Genomic DNA, 21,832 nt, shown 5'->3' on the forward strand with positions numbered 1-21,832 from the left:
TTTAACAAGTTGAAGGGGTAAATGTGGACGAAAAAAAAAACTTAGTGATCAAATGTGTACAAATCGAAAAATATATTACCCTTTTAAGTCATTATCTCATTTTGAAATAACAATCCACCTTTTAAAAGTAACTGGGTCGGGTCAAGCGGGCATTGGGCCATTGGCCATACCCTTCTGGCCTTTGGATGGTGGCCCAATAAAAAACCATTCGTGAAATTTGCTCCCAGCAACTAGAAAATAAATCTTCGTTCGATCAGAGTTTCAAAGAACGAGAAGATCACCATGGATGATGAAGAAAGAGGGCCAAGGTTAAGCAAGAGATTCTCAGACAAAACTGCCGATGGAGAAGTTGATTACAAAACTAAGTCGGGAACTGCTTGGTCTCATTCTTACCTTAATCAAAAGCCATGGCATCCTCTCTCCTACCCTAACCAACGCCGCAAATGGATTGCGGAACAGACTAACGCCCAACAAGAACGTCGTGCCGAAGAAGTTGCCCGTGAGGTAATTCTAGGTCAATTCACTGTTTATTGAAACATTTGCTCAATTTCCCCAATTACTTATCTGTCGGATTGCTCCAGATTTTATCCCTAATGCGCCTAACCTCTTGTTTTGTAATGGTTTCGTCACGCAGTATGCTCAAGAACAGGAGTTTTTCCGCCAGGCTGCCCTTGTTTCAAAAAAAGAGAAGGAAAAAGTGAGGTTTCGCATCTGTTTTCCATTGTTTAGAATATTTGTTAGCTTGAAGTTTGATAGAGTCTTAGGTTTGATTTCATGTTACATTTGTTTGTCTGACTTGATTTTAATTGACCTGCAAATTTGAAGATGGAGATGATGAAAGCTGTTAGCTTCATGTATATCCGACCACCTGGTTATAATGCTGAAAGTGCCAAAGCTGCAGAGATTGCTGAGGAGAAGAAAACTCAGGAACCCTCACAAGATCCACGTTCAGAGGACACAGAGGCAGCCCATATGTAATTGATTATGTCTATGCTTATCATATTACTGATTGCATTTCAATGATTTTCTAATATAAAATAACTTATAGCTATGCTTCTGTTGCAGGTTGCAAAATCCAATGCCACCCGATGATCAAAAGAAGAAGTCAAGACCTAAAGATGTTTTTGGTCGTGTCCTACCAACAGAAGAACAATTTGAAGCCCTTAAAAATGCCCCAAAGTTCGTATCCCAAGTATTGCAGATTGTGTAATAGAAATGAAATGACAAGATTTTTTTTTTCAGGCTAGAGACGGGTGTAGCTGGAAGGGCAAGGCCATTTGGAATTGAAATAAGGAATGTAAAATGTGTGAGATGTGGAGCTTATGGGCACCAAAGTGGTGATAGAGAATGTCCATTGAAGGATGCTATAATGCCTAATGAAGAAAGCCGATTGAAAAGAGATGATCCGTTAACTGCTATTATAGCTCAAACAGAAGCATCTGAGGTGATTTAGCATAATAGGTCCTATCTTTTATAATCACTGTAAAGTAGGATAGTAATGTTGGTTTTGATATGTAATTTCATTTTGCAGCCTCTTAAGTGGGAGTTAAAACAAAAGCCTGGAATGAGTCCACCTCGTGGTGGGTTCAGACCAGATGATCCAAATCAGCAGATTGTTGCAGAGGATATATTTGATGAATATGGAGGTAAGCCTAACTGTAAACTAAATTCCAAATACACACACACATATGTAGCTTATATTAGATTGTACATTGTATAGAATATTGATATCCTGTGTACTACTATGTGTAGGGTTTCTTGGTGAGTCGGTTATCCCTGATCTGCTAGCTAACTTCTCTACAAGCAAGCATAAGAAGTCTAGTGGCAAGAGAAAACACAAAGACAAGGCGCGCTCACCACCAACGATTGGCCACCATCAACACAATTTGTCTGATGATGATGATGGTGGTGGAAGGAGGTTAAAGAAGAGTAAAAGTGAACAGAAGAAGAAGAAGAAACAAATACGGTCTGAATCAAGTTCATCAGAAGAAGATGATAGGAGTAAGAGGAGAAAAGGGAGTGGACATAGGCGGCGTGAAAGTTCAGACTCTGATCAGCAACAAAGATATGGAAGTCGTCACCGTAGCCATCATCACCGCCACCTTAGACGTGCCGATTCATCACATTGAGATTGTACACTTGTTTGACATTTTTTTTATGACATTACTAAGGTGTTGTTTTTTTTTTATAAAAGAGTTTAATGGAGACAAGTTTTAGGGGTTCTTTCCTTTTTTCCATTAAGTCTTGTAAGAGTAAAGTGGATGAATGAATATTGCTTTGTGGATAAAATTGGATAACAAGGTCTAAGATATATAGTCTATAATAAACTGGTTGAATGAGACTAAATAATCATTTTATCGTTGCATTCCACATATAAGCGGGGACAAAAAGGTAAAGAGTTGGTGTCTGAAATCATTATGTTAAGTTTTTTTTATTTAACTGTTTTTTTCTTGGGAAAAAAAAGATAAAGAGTTGGTGTCTGAATTCATTAAGTTAAAATTTTTGATTTAATGATTTTTTTGATTGGAAAAAAAGGTAAAGAGTTGGTCTCTGAATTCATTAAGTTAAGGTTTTTGATTGAATGGTTTTCTGATTCAACTCATTAAGTCAATTTGTCATGATTTTATCCTTGCATTCCACAAGAAGTGTTGGGGTCTTTTTAACATTACGGAAACGTTGAGGGTGTATTTTGCAATTTAAATATAAACCAGGGACGAAGGGAAAAAGAGATACTGGGTCAAAGCTCAAACTCATTAAGTTTAGTACTAGTCTTCCCTCCATTTTCGTAAGAGTCTAGGGTTTTACTGGAGTGTTGCCAAACTCAAGAAATTCTGCAAGCAGCTAAAGTTGAAAAATGGCGTGGTCGATTCGGGCTTTCCATCAAGGTTGCAGAGTTTTGATGTCAGCCGCCAACAGCTCCGCTACCGCCACCGCCACCGCCGCTGCACCCAAGCGTGGCCGCCCCGCCGGTATTCTCAAAGTCGTTCCTGTATCTCAACCTCTTGGAGAGTTTCTCGGCGTCTCTGAAGTTTCTCGAACCGACGCTGTAAAGAAAGTTTGGGGCTACATCAAGAGTAATAACCTACAGGTTCGTGATTCCAACTTTATCATTTCTTTACACTCTGTGATCTTCGTGTAATTTTCGTATATATATTACATGAAAGAGGATCAGTAACTTAAGGTTTGTAGGAAGTTTTCACCTTGTGTTCAAAGCTTGTTACAACCAGAGGCTTGCATGTTTCTTTCCTTTTTGGTTAGGGAAGGAATGAATCGAATTTATTGGGGATTTGTTGGCTTGAAATTGTCTAGCAATTGCTTCCTTACAGCTTAAAAGTGATTAGTTCATCAATTCAATATGGATTATAATTCAATATGGATTATATAATGTATGCTCTTATCATCCCATGAAATTAAGACATTTTATTATTAGTCAAATAGATTTTTAAACGTTTTTTCCCAATCAAATATTGCAACTTGAAGGGTTTGCTGAATTCTGTTGTCATATCATTGTGCAGAACCCATCGAACAAGAAGGAGATTTTGTGTGATGCCAAATTGAAGACAATATTCAATGGAAAGGACCAAGTTGGATTCTTGGAGATTGCTAAGTTATTGTCCCAGCATTTTGTCAAGTCTAGCTAGCTGATGCTGGCATGGTAATGAATGACAATAATACCCTTTATTTCAAAATGTTACATGGTTTCTAGGTGGTTTTTGGGTGTTGGTGGATTCTAGGGTGTGACACTCAAGTCACAACCTTGTGTTTTGTATGTTAATGTGCTACATTTTAAGTTACCAATGTGGCTTTAAAAAAAAGATCTAAAACCAAAGGCATATGTAGTGTACTTATCAATTTTGCTACTTATAAACCTTTATCTGTTTACAACTAACTCACAAGTATTTATCACTTCCTTAGAACTTAATGAATCCTAGATTCATTTTGAAGCTCAAAGGCTCAAACACATGAAGATTTCGTCCCTTATGCTTCATTTCCATAATAATCCTCTAATTTGGGTGTTAGGGTTATATACCTTCGATTCCATAATAATCTTCTAATTTGGAGTGCTATACTTTGAAGATTTCGTCCCTAATGCTTCCAAATCGTTAAAATTGCCTCTAAAAACTCAAGAAGGAACTGTGTTCTCATCTTAAAACACTAAAAACTCAAGAAGGAACTGTGTTCTCATCTTTAAACACATTGGTTATGTAACTCTAATGCGACTTCTTGATAGCTTCCAAGCCATGTAAACCGTCGATTTGGCCATTTTTACCCTTCTCGACCCACAATAGCAACCTAGTTTGGGCTCAATTTTTAGTGACATTTGTATACTTTTAATGCACATTTGTACTCTTTAATTATTTTTAACCACTTAGAATGCTTTATACTTGCTAGCTATTTCACTATTTATGTACAATGTTCATTTGTTTTGAGGATAAAGTGATAAACCACATAAATCATCCTTGTGGTTATGTGAAATTTACGAATTAGGTCATAAACTTGATTTTTTAACCTTTACAAGTCTCGAAAATAAAACCAATTTAACCCATTTCCTTCCTTTGGGTACCACCATTTGACCACGATATCCCGCAATTAAATTCGATTTAAAAATAACATTATACTTTATAAAAGACTAAACTTCTATAAAACATGTAGCGGAAACCCCAACAAACTTAAAACATTTTAAATGAGAATATGTTTACAATTTTTTGGGATGTCCAAGTGTCTAATCAACCATCAAATCATAAGTAACAGATAAATCTTTAGCCACATTTCCATCTCTTGCAGTAAAAAAATATACTTCAAGAACATTCACACCCCCTGCAAAAATCTGGCGAATATTGTGTGGTTTGTGAGTTTATGATTTATGCATAAAGGAGCAACTAAGGAGCGAGGTGGGTGTTATGTTGGTGGGTATACCCCCACACGATTGTGTGGTAGCCACGATAACACCGCCACACCCCCCTAAAAATGACGCAGGTCAAGCCTCTCATTGTGGAAATTAACCAAGAATCACCTCTCTCTCTCTTTCTCTCTCTCTCTCTCTCTCTCTCTCTCTCTCTCTATATATATATATATATATATATATATATATATATATATATATATATATATATATATATATAGTTGAACCACATCTACAAAACAATATTCTCTTCAAATATTTTCCAAAATGGCTTTAAACAATTCAACCAACAACACCATCCCTAACATCCACAAGTAACCAATTGTTGGTAATAACTTCAAATACATCAACTAGATGTTGGAAATAGTGTCAAATGTCATTAACTATTTTAATAATATTTCTAATAATAGCTGAGTCTTTTTGGATTGTCCACAACGCCCAAATAGAAATAAAGAAATGGAGAAAAATAAGTTATTAATTTATTAAGTAATTAATAAATTAATTAGAAATTATTTTGGAAATTAATTAAATAGTTTTAATTAATTAAAAAGCTTGAATATTGATTAATTTCTAGAGATTAATTAGAATAATCTAGAAGCTTATGGAGAGATGACGGAGACAGTTTTGGAGAGTCGCTGATAGGGATAAGGCATATTTTGAATTAGATAAGGATTAGAGTTTAAATCTCTTAAGAATTTACCTGCTGTATATAAATAGACTGCTAGGGATCAATGCCTCGCTGCTGATTCCCTTTGTAAAAATCATCCACCTCTCTCTCTCTCCCTCTCTCTTAGAAGTCGAAAAATTATAATCTCGCTCCTAGGGTTAGTGATTTTCGATTAAACCTTCCTAAGGGGTTTTCCTTATTAGCTTTTGGTGTTTGTATCCGACTACATTAGAGAGATTATACTTTGGGTCCTTCATCTATTGCAAATTATGTCATTCACAAGGTCTCAATCGAAGAAGCAAGAGGTTAGTATTCTTCTTTTAATTTGTTTTTGAAAGTACATTGCTATAACTAGTAAAACCTAGATTTTAGGATACATGTACACTTAGGTAATTTTTGTTTGTTTCCGCTGTCATGATCAAGTGTATTGATGCTAATAAAACCCAACACCATAAACATATTTGGTTTTGATTCTCCAACATCGTTTAACCAGCTACACGTTTGACGCCCCTATCTTTTCACCTAACCAATTTCAATTTCAAGGTTTCCAAACGTATTATCCATCGCAAAACCTAACCCCAACCTTATTTCCCAACTTCACTCAATTTCCTGAAACCCAACCCACAACGAGCCGGAAACCGAATATGTTTTGGAAACTCAGCTCTCAACCGACTCAAGACTCAAGACCTAAGACCTAAGCCCGTAGCCAAACAATCCTAACAAAGAAGAAAATGTAGGAAACCGTTTCAGTTGTGGACATCAGAGGAAGAAATAACATTGGCCAAATTATAGATCAACCTATCGGAGGACACATCGACCGGTAATTCACAAGCGGATCAACATTTATGAAACAATTAGGAAAGTTTTCATCGGGAATGGGGTGTGGCGAATAACACAAAAAACCCAACTTATCACCAAGTATCGAGAGATGAACAAAGTAGGGACGAAGTTTAATGATTTGTACAATAATCTAAAAATTGCAACGAAAAAGCGATCAATCAAACGAAAACATTTTCGTCGCGACGCTCAAAATACATCATGATCCAAATAGAGGGAAGGCGTTTAAATTTGTTTAAGTTTTGAAGGTTGTACCATGTTCTCTGAAATGGCTCGAAGTGGTGACATTACACAAGAAAATCGGTGGCTCGAAAAGAACGACAGCATCCGACTTAACTTACACAACTTCATTGGATACTTGATTCATATTCAACCTTGAAATTCAAGAAATAACATGCATGAATAAAACGGAAAAGAAAGGGTCTTCATCTAATGTAGCGGGATATCAACAAAGCGAACATTTAGAGAAATTGGGAATGACATGCCAACAATATAATTTGATTTTGACATGTATTTGGAGTTTGATAAAGAAAATCGGCTAAAAAGCAAAAGTGCATGAAGAAAAACAACAAGCACGCTACGAAAAAAAACCATAAAGATGTAAAAAATAAACCTTTAGGCTTGTTTTAATTATTTTATGTTTTAATTTATGTATTTTTAGTATTTTAGTTTTGAATTCATGGAAAATATCGTGTTTTTTATTTTGTTTTTGTAAATTTTTTATATGTTTTATTAAAAAAAGGGTAAGTGAGTTGTTACCATTTCTAAGGTGAGAGGAGAGTCCATTTTTAAAGGTGGGAGGAGAATGAAGAAAAATAACGTGACGCTGATTTAACAGAATAAATAAAATATTTCTTAAAACTTTACCTTTTGTTTCTTCCTTAATATGATTTGATTTTTTGAGAGTTTTCCTATTTCAAAAAGTTCATAGAATTTGAAAGAACTATTGTTGGAGTTTTTTCAAATATCTTGTTAATTAACAAGCTAGTCTTTTCAACAATTTGGTGGATCTAATAACTTTTCTACCTATTAGAAATTGATAATTACACAATAGTCCTATAAATAAACAACCCGAAGGTCTCATATTGTTAAGAAAAATTAAGTTTTTTCACTTGTAAGTTTTTCATGAAAAAACTTTCATAATGCACTTAGACTATATGTCGTGTTATGTCGATGGTTTTAGTGTCATCAACCATTTTTGTGTAATTGGAGCTAATATATAAACTTAGGGGTTTATAATTTATACTATATATTATATGTTTGGAGAGTGCGTTGTGCACACATATATAACATTGAATTATAACTCGGTACGACTAACGACCGGGGGGGGGGGGGGGGTAAGGGGGTGCGACCCCCTTGTAGAGTACTAGGGACAACGCCCCTAACGAGGTCTAAGGGGTAGAGCCCTTGGTGGTGGTCGATGGGTATCCCCCCAAAAGGTCTTCAAAAGTTTAAATTAAAATCATAGTGGAAAATCCGGATTTTAATAGGTAACTATGGTAAAATTGGCAAAACTTGTCAGTCTTGAAAACCATTGATGATGCCATTAATTTCTAGATTTACTTAACTAATTCAGAAGACAGAGACCCCTAATTGTCAAGTATAAATAGGGCTCTTCTATTTGAGCCAAGACACATCCTTCTTAACTTTTATTCTTCTCTGACGAACTCATAATTCTTCTAGCAATTTGACTTATGTTTCTCTGCCCAAACCTGTAAGTGTCCCTTTGGATTATCATTGACTGAATTTATTGTAACCCATACATAGGGTAAATATATCAGTTTGAAAAACGAACTTATGCGATCCATTGGAAATCCATATCTCTACCACAACCCTTTTAAGCCCTAACATGTTATACCTTTCTCATTCTCCCTTTTAACATTTGTATCATGTCGGGACCACCGTATTTCCTATCAATATTTCATATAAATGCTCAATGTACACTCCTTTTATGCACATTCTTTCTCAACATGGAAAAGAGACAATGCATCAAGGAATGATTATGGCGTGACTCAATCCCGGTCGGAGTTAATGAGCACAACCACCGTGCTAGTCGGCGTGGTGTTCCTATCGGGCAACGCCGTGTAGGTACATGACTACATGTACAATGGCGGAGGCATGCACCTAGCCTTAGTCTTAGGTGGGGGGTAGAAGTAGAACTAGACCTGGCAAACATGTCGTGTCGTGTCAGGTTCGTGTCGTGTCAAGACATTAAACAGGTTGAAAGGGCTTGACCCTAACCCGACCCGTTTAATTATCGTGTCGTGTCGTGTCAACCCGTTTATTTTCGTGTCGGTTTCGTGTCAGGTTTCGGGTTAAGGTTTAGACCTTGTAAATATGTTGTGTCATGTCGGGTTGAAATAGGGTTGAAAGTAGGAGTTGTGTAGGCAAAAAGGAAAAAGTGAAACACTAGAGTTATGAGATGGAATGACAAAATTTATAATAAGTTTAGAAGGAAAAATGAAAAGAGTTAAAGTTTGGGAGCAAAAATGATAGGTGGTGAGGATGACTAAAATTAAGTAAATTTGAAAATTTGAATATTACTTCTAATTCTTGAATTTGGTCCACTACAAGTCTATAACATATAATATATTTATAAAAATATGAAATTCTTATAAATAATATATAATTAAACGGGTCATATTCGAGTCATCTTCGAGTTGAAAATCTTGACCCTAACCCTACCCGTTTAATTATCGTGTCGTGTCGTGTCAACCCGTTTACATAAACGTGTCGAAATCTCTGACCCTAACCTGCTAATTTCGTGTCGGGTTCGTGTCGGGTTTTCGTGTCGTGGCATGTTTTGTCAGGTCTAGGTAGAACGTTGAGCCATGTGAGGCTTACTATATTTAACAAAAAATAACTTTAAAAAAAACATAAAAGTAGAGAAGTCATTTTTTATATCAGATGGGACAAATACCATAACAAAAATCAAACTTAAAGACCAAGACCATTAACTTTAAAAAAATAAAAAAAATAAAAATTACTAGACTTGCAACTTTGACTAGTTATGAATTCCATTTGATTTCTTTGCATTTTCATATTATTCGTATCGGTTATCTTTTCCTTTGCTTGCGAAGCAATTCCATTTCAGCTGACATTTTATATACTCTCACTTGAACTCAAAGCAAAATCACACAATCCTTTAAAAAGATAGCAGAAAAATGAGCGCTACTGATCACTCAAATGAAGAAGAACGCTTCGACGTCCTCACTAAAACTGGTCAAAAAACCGGTATCTCCAAACCCAGGTCAGATTTCATAATTCTTTTCTACAGTTTTTAATTTCATAACTGTTTTCATCTTCGAGTCGGACTACATTTGAAGGGGTTCTATACTATATGCTTCTAGGGCTTCCTGATCATGCTAGAACTCCCCGGGGAGTGTTTGGATGTGTGTCAAAACTCTAAACTTATTATTGTGATTTGAAGTTCAATATCAATGTTAGAGTGTTCGGAAACTGATTATGATTCCGATTGTCATTAGTTAAGGTCAAAATAATCAGATGTTGAGATTAATTTGAAATCACCCAACCATCCCTCTAAGTCACAATTACTGTTTAATCTACCTTGTACAGAGGAGCTGTTCACAGAGATGGGGATTATCACCGAGCTGTTCATGTGTGGATTTTTGCTGAAAGTACACAAGAACTTCTTCTACAGAAACGGGCTGACTGCAAGGATTCATGGCCTGGATTATGGGATATCTCTAGTGCTGGTCATATATCTGCTGGGGATTCATCTCTTATCACTGCTAGGTAAATTATTGAACTCTCGTGGAAGCAAATTTTGGATCTAATCATTGATATAAGTAACTAATTCATTGTTATATGTTTATTGTTTGCAGGAGAGAGCTTCAAGAAGAGCTTGGTCTGACACTCCCAAATGATGCCTTTGAATTACTTTTTGTTTTCCTGCAACAGAGGTAGACTTTACTTTCTTATTAACATGTTTTTCATTAAGCTACAGAGATTAAATGTTCTGATTATCATTCCATGACTTGCTATTGTTATAAATTTGTAATCGCAGTGTCACAAATAATGGTAATTTCATTAATAATGAATTTGATGATGTTTATCTCGTTACAACAGTATCCCCAATTCCCTTGGAGGCTTTTACTCTTCAGGTGATGTATAATTCAATCATTTTTTATTTTGAGTATATATACCAAAAGTTTATTAAGTTGTTATTGAAATCTAAACATGTTTTTGTTCTTTTTCTTTCAGGAATCTGAAGTTTCTGCTGTTAAGTATATCTCCATTGAGGAGTATAAGCAAGCCCTTGCTAAAGAAGATCCTGAGTATGTTTCCTACAGTCTAGAGGGGCAATATGGTCAACTTTTTGATATAATTATGAAAAGGTACCATTGCAATGTGGAAGCACCAAGTTTGGATCTTCAAAAGAAGCTCAATCGTTATGCTCCTATCTCACTTACTGCAGAGGTTGTATAATTGTATTCTCACTTTAGCATCAGTTTTACTACAATATGAATTATTTTTTTAATATGAATCTTTATTCTTTTTCCACAGTTGACCGGTTTGACCAAGGAGGACAAGGAAGCATTAGTGTTACTCATTCATGCTGCAAGAATGATGGATGATATTTTCCATCAGCAGGTTTTGTTCAGCAATCCATCTCTAAGAGAATGGTTAAAGGGGAATGCTCATAAGTCCCATTTTGACAAGTTAAAATGGAGTTATTATTCAGTAAACAAAAGCCCATGGTAAGACCCTGTTCTACAAGTACCTTATAAGACCACTCATCATATCTTTGGTATTTGTGTAAATTAAGGTTATTTGGTTTTGTAGGTCTTGCCTTGATGAAAATGAAGCATTTTTGACGACTGCAGATGCTGCCATTAGATTACTTCCGGAATCAACAAAGCCGATTCCAGGGTGGAATGGAATTGAATACAAGGCTGCCTTTCCCTTGAAGAAACCACCTGGTGCTAATTTCTACCCCTCAGACATGGATAAAATGGTAAACTTTTTTTTATTTTTTTTATTTTTACAAGTGGCAAAGTTGTAAATTATTGCCTGTTGACTCAGAGCTTTCTTTTTGAATTAGGAATTTGAGTTGTGGACAAAAGGGCTTTCAGGTGATGAAAAACAAGATGTAGCTGGATTTTTCAGTGTTATTAAAAGGCATAGTGATTTGCATTCCAATTCCAATAATAAAGTTACTCCTTCCAGTGATCTCTATAGCATTCCTTATTCTCAAGAGTATTCTGCAATTCTTGCAAAAGCTGCTGAATTATTGCATAAAGCAGGTGATTTGACAAGTTCACCTAGGTAAGAAAAAAACAGTTTGCTAAATTTTTTAGACTCCATGTTATAAGAAAGTAAAAGTGTTTTAATGCCATTTATGGTTTTATAGTTTGAAGAAACTTCTACATAGCAAGGCTGATGCTTTCCTTTCAAATGACTATTATGACTCGGATATAGCCTGGATGGAGTTGGTTAGTTGCTAATTTTTTAGAGTAAATTACGTTTTTGGTCCCTGAGTATAGTTCATTTTGCCAATTTTGGTCCCACAAAGTTTTCTCTTGCAATTTTGATCCTTATTTGAGGTTTTTATAATATTTTGGTCCCTGTTCCAAGTAAAATGACTATACTTTTGTGACCAAAATTGCAAAAATCAGCTATACTCAGTGAGCCAAAAATAGTCATTTCACTTGGAACAAGGACCAAAATTGTTACAAGAACCTCAAATAAGGGCCAAAATTGCAAGATAAAACTTTTTAGGACCAAAATTGCAAAAATCAGCTATACCTGGAGACCAAAAATTAGATTACTTTTTTTTTTAACCCGAGTATAAAATGGGTCGAAATTGCCACCTCCAGGACCTTGTCACATATATAATAATGAATCAAAAGTTTAGCAAAATCAAGTTTAAATCTTCATTCACTAGTAAAAAAATTAGTTTGTTCAATATTTAAATGTTTTTATAATGGTGTACATCTTTCTTGTTTTAAAGGATTCTAAGGTGGATGTTACTATTGGCCCATATGAGACTTATGAAGATGTACTATTCGGATACAAGGTATTATATATAGTTTTTGTTATATTTAAAATCTTTTTGTTTTTAGAACAACTGAACAAGTTCTTTGTGTTGATTTTAATGTGGATTATGAACTGACACAAAAATTAATCAATTCTTTTTATTACTTTTGAGTCAATCTATACACATACTATATACCTTGTTTGTAACAAATAATGTTTTTAAAAATCTTTCTTAGGCAACATTTGAGGCGTTTATTGGAATTCGGGATGATAAAGCAACTGCTCAAGTTAAACTGTTTGGGGACCATTTACAGGTGCAATTTTAAATTAAACCTTATTTTTTTCCCTATATATCCAATTAATTAAAATTATGTAGATTTTGGAGCAAAATCTTCCATTGGACAACATTTATAAATCATCAGAAGTAATATCCGCACCTATACGTGTCGTGCATCTTGTTTATAATTCGGGGGTGAGTCCTTTAAAATTACAATGAAAAATTTCATGTGTATATTGTTTTTTTTTAGTTTTGGTATTAGACAAAATGATTTAAAAGATTAATAATGTTATTGCAGGATGTGAAGGGTCCTCAAACAGTTGCATTTAATCTTCCAAATGATGAGCGAATAGTAAAAGATCGTGGCACATCAATGGTGATGCTGAAGAATGTTTCTGAGGCAAAGTAATTAAGTACATTCTTTTACTTTTTTTTTCCTACTATCTACATTACATATATTCTTAAAATTTATTTATTTGTTTTGAAAACAGGTTCAAGCTTATTCTGCAGCCTATAGCTGATGTATGCATTATAAAGGAACAACGGGAACTTGTTGACTTTGACTCTTTTTTCACTCACACAATTTGCCATGAGTGTTGTCATGGGATAGGACCACATACAATAACACTTCCAGATGGTCAAAAGTCAACTGTGAGATTGGTGGGTTTCTTTTTCTTTTTCTTTTTACCAAATTTAATAATCTTTATAAAATTATAATCGCTTTATATGAATCAACAAACAGGAGCTACAAGAACTCCATTCAGCTTTGGAAGAAGCCAAAGCCGACATTGTTGGTTTGTGGGCCCTAAAATTTCTTATTGATAAGGTCAGTAGTTTGTTGATATATATTATTTTTAATTAAAATATTAATGTGGGTAAAGTAAATTTGAAGATAATGAAAAGTTGACCATTGGATTGACCAGGATGAGCTTCCAAAGAGCCTGGTGAAGTCAATGTACGTTTCTTACCTTGCAGGTTGCTTCCGGTCTGTACGTTTTGGGTTAGAGGAAGCTCATGGGTACTCCACTCGATTTGTTTATATATTAATCTGATTAAAAATGTTTTTTTTTTCACTTCATAATTATTATTATTTTGAAAATTTGTTATCAGAAAAGGTCAAGCTTTACAATTCAACTGGTTATTTGAGAAAGGGGCATTTGTTTTACATCCCGATGAAACATTTTCTGTTGACTTTGATAAGGTAGTGTGGTTGTTTTTTTTCTTTTGGTAACTTATAGATCAAGTTCCTATTGGGATGATAATGAAAATTACTTTCTGGTTTGATAAATGATAGATTGAAGATGCAGTTGAGGGGTTAAGTAGGGTTATACTAACAACACAAGGAAAAGGGGACAAAGATGCTGCTCGACAACTTCTTACAAAATACTGTGTCATGACACAGCCTTTAAAACTTGCTTTGAAAAAACTAGAAATGGTTCAGGTAAATTACTTAACATGTATTTACTATTTAGTAATATATAACTTTAATTACCCCTTATATTTATTCCTTATTTTATTTTGATTTGTATTTTGCAGGTTCCAGTGGATATAATACCGGACTTCCCAGTTGCTGATAAATTGCTACAAGAGAAGTCATAAATGGTTTTTTTTTTTTTTGTTACTTGTACTTGTTGAAACCAACTTTTTGGCCAAAAGATAAAGTCGCTTGACTAGTTCTCATATTGTGAAAAATGAGATTTTGCCATTGTTATCATTTAAAAATGTCCTTAGAAACTTTGTCCTGTTCAAGAGCAAATGTCTGTCATTTTTTGCAACTTCAAAAAATTTAGCATTGAATATTAAAAGAAACATGGAACAGCTATTTGGAAATGATATGTGGTTGTTAATGATTATGTTATTTTGTGATTTTTTTCGTAATAGTGTTTTGTTGATCAAATCTGATGGATTATGATGCCTATATAGAGAATTAAATTTCCAAGGAGATGAATAATTAGAGATTTCACTCATACGTTTCTCATATGATTGCATGTTTAATTTATAAACTTATAGCTTATGTGCAAGTTATAGAATCATGTAGATTTAATCCATTGAGTTATAACAAATGTTATATTCATGATATTACATATACGTATGTTTACCTTAAACTAGGATTTTACCCGCTGCATGTTGTGACAGCAGTAATATGTTTAAGTTGAATTTTGACGATTACATTGATAAAAGTTAGACACTGCTGCATCTGTTGGTAGATTAATATAGGAGGTTGGTGTCACTGAATAACTCCGGTTTATACTGTCGAATGAAAATATATTATATGTGATTGAACTCATACGTAAGAAACATACATAAAAATAAGCACAAAAACATACACAAAATTTACATCAAAACGTAAAAGAAATTTGAATTTATATCGACACGTATATAAATAAGCAAGTAAGATTATTTTATAAAGATAACATACGGAAGTTCAAATAATAAAAAAACGTATTATATGTGATCGATCAATACGTAGGAACCATATATAAAACAAGTACGCAAACATAAAAAAAAAACTTAGGTCGAAATGTAGACAAAATCGAATTTATACTGATCGATAAAAAGTTATTTAAGTATTCAGATCGATAAAAAAACTATTTCCAGACTAATTTGGAACAATGTGTCAAAGTGTAATGGTTTTTTGGATTTTTCATATTTTTTGGTTGGTAACTTTATTTTACTTAGTAATAAACTATAACATAAAGAGAAAATTACAAAATTTAACTTAATTTTATAAATTTGTTAAAAAAATTTAACAAATAACCGGTATAATCATCGAAATAACAAATAGACCTTCATGGTATGTGGTTTCTTCAATTAGACTGCGATATTTGGGTTATACATACAATTTCATTAAAAATATAAAGAAAATTGTTTTTTGCCATTTTGGTACTAACCAAATCATAGATAACATTTTGAGAAAGATGACACAACCTACATGGGTAATGTGTCTTTTTTTTTTTTTTTTTTTTTTTTTTTGGGATATTTCTTGCAAAATAGTTAAAATTTTTAGTTAGGTTTATCTTTTTCACTAAAATAAAAGGAAATGCAACTTCTCCTTAAAAAATCAACTCATATGTATAAAATATAGACATGTTAACTGATTTGTACGATAACTAACTTATATAATAACAGTAAAAATGTTATATCTTATAGAATCAATTTGTTAAGATGAAGAATAATGTTAAAATATTGATTATCAAAAATACATTTACTCATTTATCCAATATACTATCATTAATTTGACATGTAATTTATTTTTTGTAAAATGAAATTGACGGTTCCAAAGAAAAAGAAAAGGATAATGGTGGTGGATGTGTAGCTACCCGATCGACGCGACCCGACCCGACCCGAATATGTGCGACGCAAAGGAGCCCCCAATTTTCTCCTAGGGGATTTTTCCATTCAGAACTCATCAGCGGAGAACCAGATCTGCCGGCGTGCTTTTCCGGCCGCCTGTTCCGGCCGTCTAAATTTATATTTGCTACAACAGATTATTTATCTAGATCTGAGAATTTGTGGTGTAATCATGACCGTTTCAGAAGATGAAGACGAACATCTAGCTCATTTTTTAGAATCCGAAGTTCTTTCAGAGATCTCCGATCAGGTAACACGTAATTCTTTGTTTGAAAATGATCAACTTGGGTTTTCGATCTTGTTATCTAGATTCGAGCTTTTTATGTGTCTGTGTGTGAAAAATTATATTATATGGTTAATTTAGTTCGGTGATCTAATATTCCGAGCTTAAAATTGGATTTTGGTGTGATATTCAGGAAGATGCAAGATCAGAGAAAGAGGACGTGCGACAGCCGAAGCGGCTTCGGATGGAGCAAAATGGTGGCGTGAATAACAGAGTAATAAATCCAAGGAGGATAGACGATGGTTTCTTCAGCAGGATTCCTCCAGAGCTCTTCCCTCATATCCTCAAGTTTCTCTCCTCTGAGGTGGTGCTACTACTAACTGCTCCCTTTGATTACTCTTTTCTAAATACAAGTTGAAATAGATCTATTTGATTTTTTGCTACAAACTTTCCTCGGATGGGTTTGATGATGATCTTGAAAAAATTGCAGGATCTTGCTTCATGCTCATTGGTCTGTAGATTCCTAAACTTCGCATCTTCAGATGAATCTTTATGGCGTCGCCTGTGAGTAATTTCTGTCTCATAACTCCAACGACAATTATAAGTTTGTTGTTTACAAATTATCTTTGATTATTGTATGTAGGTACTGTATGCGGTGGGGAATCTTGCCACCAACAAAAACCTTGCGTGATCGTGCTTGGAAGAAGCTTTATATTCAGGTAGATTTACCAACTAAAACACAAAATTCATCATTTTGATATTTAAATCATAATAATTTACTATTCCTCCATCCCTAAGTTGCTTACCTTTCAAAGAAACAAACTTTCCCTTGTGTAGCGTGATGAAGAAGACATGGTTGAGTTTGTTAGAAACTGCCCGAATGAGTTCAAAGAGTACTACATCCAAATGCAAGTAGCAAAGAGAAGTCAAGCACCTCTCCCTTGTCAGGTGAATAAAGTTCATTGCTATTCCATTTAAGCAGGAAATTACAGAACAGACAATGACATGACATGACAGAACAGAACATAACATAACAGAACAGAACAGGTTGTACTGTGTTTGGCGTGATTTGGACTTAGACTGTGATTGACTATATTATTGATTAAACATGTGTAGTTGAAAGATGACTGGATGATTCTAGACAAGTCTGTTGCTGATCAAGTCTCCATATGGAAGAAGAGCAAAGGACTAACAGACAAGGTGTTCTCTGATCACAATTGTTCAGGAGAAACCTGTTCTTACTATCAAATTGGAGATGTTTTTGTTTGCGAGACTACTGGATATGTTCATGGTACGTTCTGTTTCTCATCTTCATATGTTGTTGCAAACATTTTAATGATTATTACTTTGGTTATGCAGTGTGTGATGATACTTGCAAGGATGTTGTCCTTGATCCAGAAAATGAGCTCTTGGTTTGTACAATTTCTGGCCATTGTTTTGATCGATTGCTTTCTCCATCTGAAACTGGAGATATGGTAAGTTGACCTTAAAATACTTTCCTTAAAAAGAAAGAGACATGATTTTATTTTTGTTGAAAATTATTAGGAAGAACAGCAACAAGTTGGTGTCACAGATGAAGCAGAGCCATTCATGGGATCGGGCCGTTTTGGTACTAATTTAATTTTACATCAACTAGATTATAAATTGAGTAAATTACGGTTTCAGTCCCTTAGTAGTATAACTGATTTTTGCAATTTTGGTTCCAAAAACTTTTCTCTTGCAATTTTGGTCTTCCTTTGAGGTTTTTGGTCATTTGCTTGGAACATGGACCCAAAATGTTACAAAAACCTCAGATAAGTACCAAACCTGCAAGAGAAAATTTTTGAGGGCCAAAATTGCAAAAATGTTACTATACTCAAGGACCAAAAACGCAATTTACGCTTATAAGTTTCATGACTTATGAATATATGTTTGTTTATATATGTTGTAGCGCGGGCATACCAATTGGGTTATAACTGTGAAGATGAAAAAGAGCTGGAAGCTTGCTTGAGGTTCTGCTAAACCCGATTTTGATATTACTATATTTTCTGGAATTTGATATTTAAGTGTTGTTAAATAATTAATATTTTCTATACGGTATTTTAAATTAGTTAGTAGCTTATAACTTAGTAAAATCAATAAAGGAATTGCCTGTCGCTGTGAGCTTGCCATGTTGGATTTCACAGTTTATACTGAATCCCACATCCATCATGGGTTAAATTAAAGATGGCAAGACCTAACACGAAATAAACGGGTTTGAGTGAGAGATTTCAACTCATTTAATTAAACGGATTGACATTTCACAAAACGAAAATTAAACGGGTAAGTTTAGGTTGAGAAACTCAACTAAAAAAATGATCCGTTTATTAATATACGGGATGATTTTATTTTATTTTATTTTAATCTTTATATAAATTGGACAGACCCAAAACCAAAAAGTGATGTAAAAGAAAAAAGTTTAGGTTGAATCGTTTTGTAATATGAAAACGATTTAGCCACCGAGGTCAATACTTTATTTTTTGTTTTTATCCTTTTTCTCACATACTCCACTTAGCCACTCCTTCCTCATCACCTGGCTTCTCGATTTATTAACTCCTATTATTTCCACTTTGTCCTCTAAACTTAATGAGATATTTGCGGTGCTGCCTTTTTTAATCAAACTCTTTCAAGTAACATTTTTAGTGCTTCAACTCAACATTTCAAACAATTTTAGTGGGTGTTTGGCATAACTTTTTAAAATAGCTTATTAGCTTTTTAGCTTTTCAAAAAGCTATTAAGTTAAAAAAGTGTTTGTGTATTTGAAAAGCTTTTTTTTAAAACAGCTTTTTGGATAGGAAAAAGTAAAGCTTTCAAAAAGCTGGAAAATCTTAGCTTTTTAGCTTTTTAACCATTTTACTCTTAAAAAACAGCTTTTCTTATCCAAACATTTTTTAAAACTAGATTTTCCTAAAAGCCATAAGCTAATAAGCACTTTTGTGCTAAAAAAGCTAACCCAAACATGCCTTTAGTGTTTTAACTCAACATGACACAATGCATCTATAAGGTCTAAACCCTAACCTGTGTTTTAACTCAACATGACACAATGCATCTATAAGGTCTAAACCCTAACCTGTTAACTCGATACAAGTCTGAGATAAAATAAATGTGTTGACACGTCATAATTAAATAGGTTGGGTTTGGATCAAACTCTCTCAACCCATATAATGTTTCAACAAAAAAAAAAAAAAAAAAAAAAAAACTAGACACAACGATGTGGTTGTGAGGTCTAGTTACAATGATTTGGAAGAACTAGACACAACGATGTGGTTGTGAGGTCTAGTTACAATGATTTGGAAGAACTAGACAACGATGTGGTTGCGAGTAGGGGTGCAAACGAGCCGAGCCGAGCCCGAGCATGGCTAGGCTTGGCTCGGGCTCGTTTAATTATATGAAGATCGAGCTCGAGCTCGGCTCGATTCGAGCTTTCTTGTATTGAGCTCGGCTCGAGCTCGTAAAGAATTATATAAGTTCGGCTAGGGCTCGGGCTCAACTCGTTTTTTATCTGACGTGCCTAAATAAGCTTAAGCTCGGCTCGAGCTCGTTAAGAATCTCGTTTACCAATACCCTAAATCCATAATTCCCCTAATATGTTTTTATTTTAATATATTTAAATAATAATAAATTATATTATATAAACGCTCGTTTAGGCTCGTGAGCCTAATCGAGCTTAATGACATAGGCTCGAGCTCGAGCTCGTTTAATAAACGAGCTTTATATTAAGCTCGAGCTCGGCTCGGGCTTGTTTAAAATCGATTTCGAGTCGAGTTTTTAACGATTCGATCCCGAGTAGCTTGGCTCGTTTGCACCCCTAGTTGCGAGGTCTAGTTACAATGATTTGGGAAGGTGATGCCAAAGTTTTATTTTATTAGTTAATGTTGTTTTATTAAAAAAAAAAATCATATAAAATTATGCTTAAATTCACCATTATGGATGCTCTAAGTATAGATGGTGAATTTTCTGTTTCAATTTTCGTAATTATATTGTATCCGTTATCATTTTGTGTAAACAATAATATTTAACATTTTGGTCCATTGTGGTATGAGGTATCATGTTTGATTCCCAAAATGGTCTTTTTAAAGTCTTTCATTAGCTAAAATAATTATATTTGTCCGATTTAAATGAAAATGGGGTCTTTATATAAATGTTATGTTTTCATTGGAAAACTTGTAAGATAAAATCCAAACGCTTTATACAAATGTAATATTCTTATTGGACTAAACTTACTACATAAAATCCAGAATCACTATACAAATGTAAAATGTTATATTCTAGTTGGTATATTTATACGGATGTGAAAAACAAATAGTGTAAAATCCGGTGATGAGTCGGTAACTTGGATCGACCCATGACCCACCAAACCCCTTTGTATTAATTAGAATAAATTACTGAAATCGTCCCTATAGTTTGGTTAAAACTACTAGTTTGGTCACTAAGTTTTTTTTGCACTCGGACAATCCCTACCTTTTAATTTCGTTACTATCTAAGTCCCTGCTGGATAGAAAATGACTATAATGTCCTTTGTATTATTTTCATCTTTTTAATTATTTGTATTATTATAAAAATATTAATGGGTCCCACATCTACCCTATTATCTCCCTCTCAAATTAATTGACAGCCACCTCCCAACCATCTAAGCACCGGTTATCTTTGTCGACGGCCATCCATAGGATCTGGTTCTCTTCTCCGGCCATCCAACACCGTCACCACCTCCAGCTAGCCAGCCACCATCGATCACCATCAAATCAGATGAAAGGAAACCAAAGTCACCTCCCAACCATCTAAGCACAAATTATCTTTGTCGGTGGCCATCCATAGGATCTGGTTCTCTTCTCCGGCCATCCAACACCGTCACCACCTCCAGCCAGCCAGCCATCATCGATCGCCATCAAATCAGATGAAACGAAACCAAAATTAAAAACAAACCAAATCAAATCAAAATAGAAAAACAAACCTGTGTACTAATCTAAATCAAACCCCTCCAAAAAATGTTTCAGATTTCACAGTGAACTGCAAAGCAAACCAAACCAAAATTAAAAAAACCCTCCAGGTTCTAGAAATCAAAAACAAAACCCCTTCTTAATACCCCTTTTCTCTTTCCCTACTGGTCTCATCATAACCCATTTTCATTCACGTCAACCACCACCACAAAATCAAATAAAAACTCATATTCAAAATCTTGAGAAACCTCAAAATCAAACCCAGATTCGTAATCCACATGTGAATCCCCCTCTAAAACTGAATCCAGATCTCGTGTTACTAAAGCAAATGAAAACGAAAAGTCTACCATATGAATCTGATAATGAATGCGGGTCAACGATGAGCATATCAAATGAAGCAAATATCTAGTAGAATGATTTCGTGAGGCGATATTATGAATGAGTGTTCCAACTCTACATTGTTGATGACCTTAGGTGAAGAAATCGAAGATCTACCTGCGACGAAAGCTCTGATCTAACGGAGCGAAGATTTTTTTTTTTGGAGAAGTTGGAGAAGATGAATTCAGAGAGAGAGAGAAACCCGATGGTGTAGTAATCGTCGGCGGTCCATTCGTCACAA

The 21,832-nt window shown here is 34.4% G+C and overlaps 4 protein-coding genes across 5 annotated transcripts; all 4 read left to right on the forward strand.

The window, feature by feature from the left end:
* Positions 1-221: 221 nt before the first annotated feature.
* Positions 222-2,223, forward strand: LOC145122829 (zinc knuckle (CCHC-type) family protein). Its single transcript, XM_079058397.1, has 7 exons — positions 222-504; positions 635-697; positions 826-974; positions 1,066-1,179; positions 1,243-1,444; positions 1,532-1,646; positions 1,753-2,223. The coding sequence occupies exons 1-7, from the start codon at positions 283-285 to the stop codon at positions 2,127-2,129; spliced, it is 1,242 nt and encodes a 413-aa protein (XP_078914523.1). The 5' UTR covers positions 222-282; the 3' UTR covers positions 2,130-2,223.
* Positions 2,224-2,760: 537 nt separating this feature from the next.
* Positions 2,761-3,829, forward strand: LOC145120331 (SWIB/MDM2 domain superfamily protein). The gene is made up of 2 exons (XM_079056159.1): positions 2,761-3,088; positions 3,516-3,829. The coding sequence occupies exons 1-2, from the start codon at positions 2,855-2,857 to the stop codon at positions 3,639-3,641; spliced, it is 360 nt and encodes a 119-aa protein (XP_078912285.1). The 5' UTR covers positions 2,761-2,854; the 3' UTR covers positions 3,642-3,829.
* A 5,640-nt stretch (positions 3,830-9,469) lies between these two features.
* LOC145120323 (nudix hydrolase 3-like) lies at positions 9,470-14,542 on the forward strand. 2 transcript variants are annotated; one of them, XM_079056154.1, is made up of 19 exons: positions 9,470-9,657; positions 9,984-10,163; positions 10,253-10,330; positions 10,435-10,531; positions 10,632-10,847; positions 10,935-11,128; positions 11,214-11,385; positions 11,473-11,696; positions 11,782-11,863; positions 12,382-12,447; positions 12,644-12,721; positions 12,784-12,879; positions 12,983-13,089; positions 13,176-13,344; positions 13,427-13,510; positions 13,608-13,702; positions 13,795-13,885; positions 13,979-14,125; positions 14,221-14,542. In XM_079056154.1, exons 1-19 carry the CDS (start codon positions 9,572-9,574, stop codon positions 14,281-14,283), a joined length of 2,325 nt encoding a protein of 774 aa, XP_078912280.1. In that variant the 5' UTR covers positions 9,470-9,571; the 3' UTR covers positions 14,284-14,542. The 2 variants fall into 2 exon arrangements, with proteins under 2 accessions (XP_078912280.1, XP_078912281.1); XM_079056155.1 differs by lacking the exon at positions 9,470-9,657 and having other exon boundaries at positions 10,029-10,163; positions 10,497-10,531.
* Positions 14,543-16,039: 1,497 nt separating this feature from the next.
* Positions 16,040-18,427, forward strand: LOC145121252 (F-box family protein). Its single transcript, XM_079057032.1, has 9 exons — positions 16,040-16,285; positions 16,452-16,622; positions 16,749-16,822; positions 16,902-16,977; positions 17,096-17,206; positions 17,375-17,549; positions 17,618-17,733; positions 17,804-17,867; positions 18,189-18,427. The coding sequence occupies exons 1-9, from the start codon at positions 16,208-16,210 to the stop codon at positions 18,257-18,259; spliced, it is 936 nt and encodes a 311-aa protein (XP_078913158.1). The 5' UTR covers positions 16,040-16,207; the 3' UTR covers positions 18,260-18,427.
* Positions 18,428-21,832: the final 3,405 nt, after the last annotated feature.

Source organism: Lactuca virosa, chromosome 6 (genome assembly GCF_052849685.1).
Source record: "Lactuca virosa cultivar CGN04683 chromosome 6, Lactuca_virosa_CGN04683_v6, whole genome shotgun sequence".
In the NCBI taxonomy this organism is placed as follows: domain Eukaryota; kingdom Viridiplantae; phylum Streptophyta; class Magnoliopsida; order Asterales; family Asteraceae; genus Lactuca; species Lactuca virosa.

What these genes read in the sequence shown, in the direction of transcription:
- LOC145120331 (XM_079056159.1), top strand. Translation starts at nt 2,855, where the DNA reads ATGGCGTGGTCGATTCGGGCTTTCCATCAAGGTTGCAGAGTTTTGATG. An exon ending in TCAAGAGTAATAACCTACAG is followed by an intron (nt 3,089 to 3,515) that starts GTTCGTGATTCC and finishes ATCATTGTGCAG; the next exon opens with AACCCATCGAACAAGAAGGA.
- LOC145122829 (XM_079058397.1), top strand. Translation starts at nt 283, where the DNA reads ATGGATGATGAAGAAAGAGGGCCAAGGTTAAGCAAGAGATTCTCAGAC. An exon ending in GCCCTTAAAAATGCCCCAAA is followed by an intron (nt 1,180 to 1,242) that starts GTTCGTATCCCA and finishes TTTTTTTTTCAG; the next exon opens with GCTAGAGACGGGTGTAGCTG. An exon ending in CTCAAACAGAAGCATCTGAG is followed by an intron (nt 1,445 to 1,531) that starts GTGATTTAGCAT and finishes TTCATTTTGCAG; the next exon opens with CCTCTTAAGTGGGAGTTAAA.
- LOC145120323 (XM_079056154.1), top strand. Translation starts at nt 9,572, where the DNA reads ATGAGCGCTACTGATCACTCAAATGAAGAAGAACGCTTCGACGTCCTC. An exon ending in TTTGTTTTCCTGCAACAGAG is followed by an intron (nt 10,331 to 10,434) that starts GTAGACTTTACT and finishes TTGTAATCGCAG; the next exon opens with TGTCACAAATAATGGTAATT. An exon ending in TCAGTAAACAAAAGCCCATG is followed by an intron (nt 11,129 to 11,213) that starts GTAAGACCCTGT and finishes TTGGTTTTGTAG; the next exon opens with GTCTTGCCTTGATGAAAATG.
- LOC145121252 (XM_079057032.1), top strand. Translation starts at nt 16,208, where the DNA reads ATGACCGTTTCAGAAGATGAAGACGAACATCTAGCTCATTTTTTAGAA. An exon ending in GGAAGAAGCTTTATATTCAG is followed by an intron (nt 16,978 to 17,095) that starts GTAGATTTACCA and finishes TCCCTTGTGTAG; the next exon opens with CGTGATGAAGAAGACATGGT. An exon ending in GACTACTGGATATGTTCATG is followed by an intron (nt 17,550 to 17,617) that starts GTACGTTCTGTT and finishes TTGGTTATGCAG; the next exon opens with TGTGTGATGATACTTGCAAG.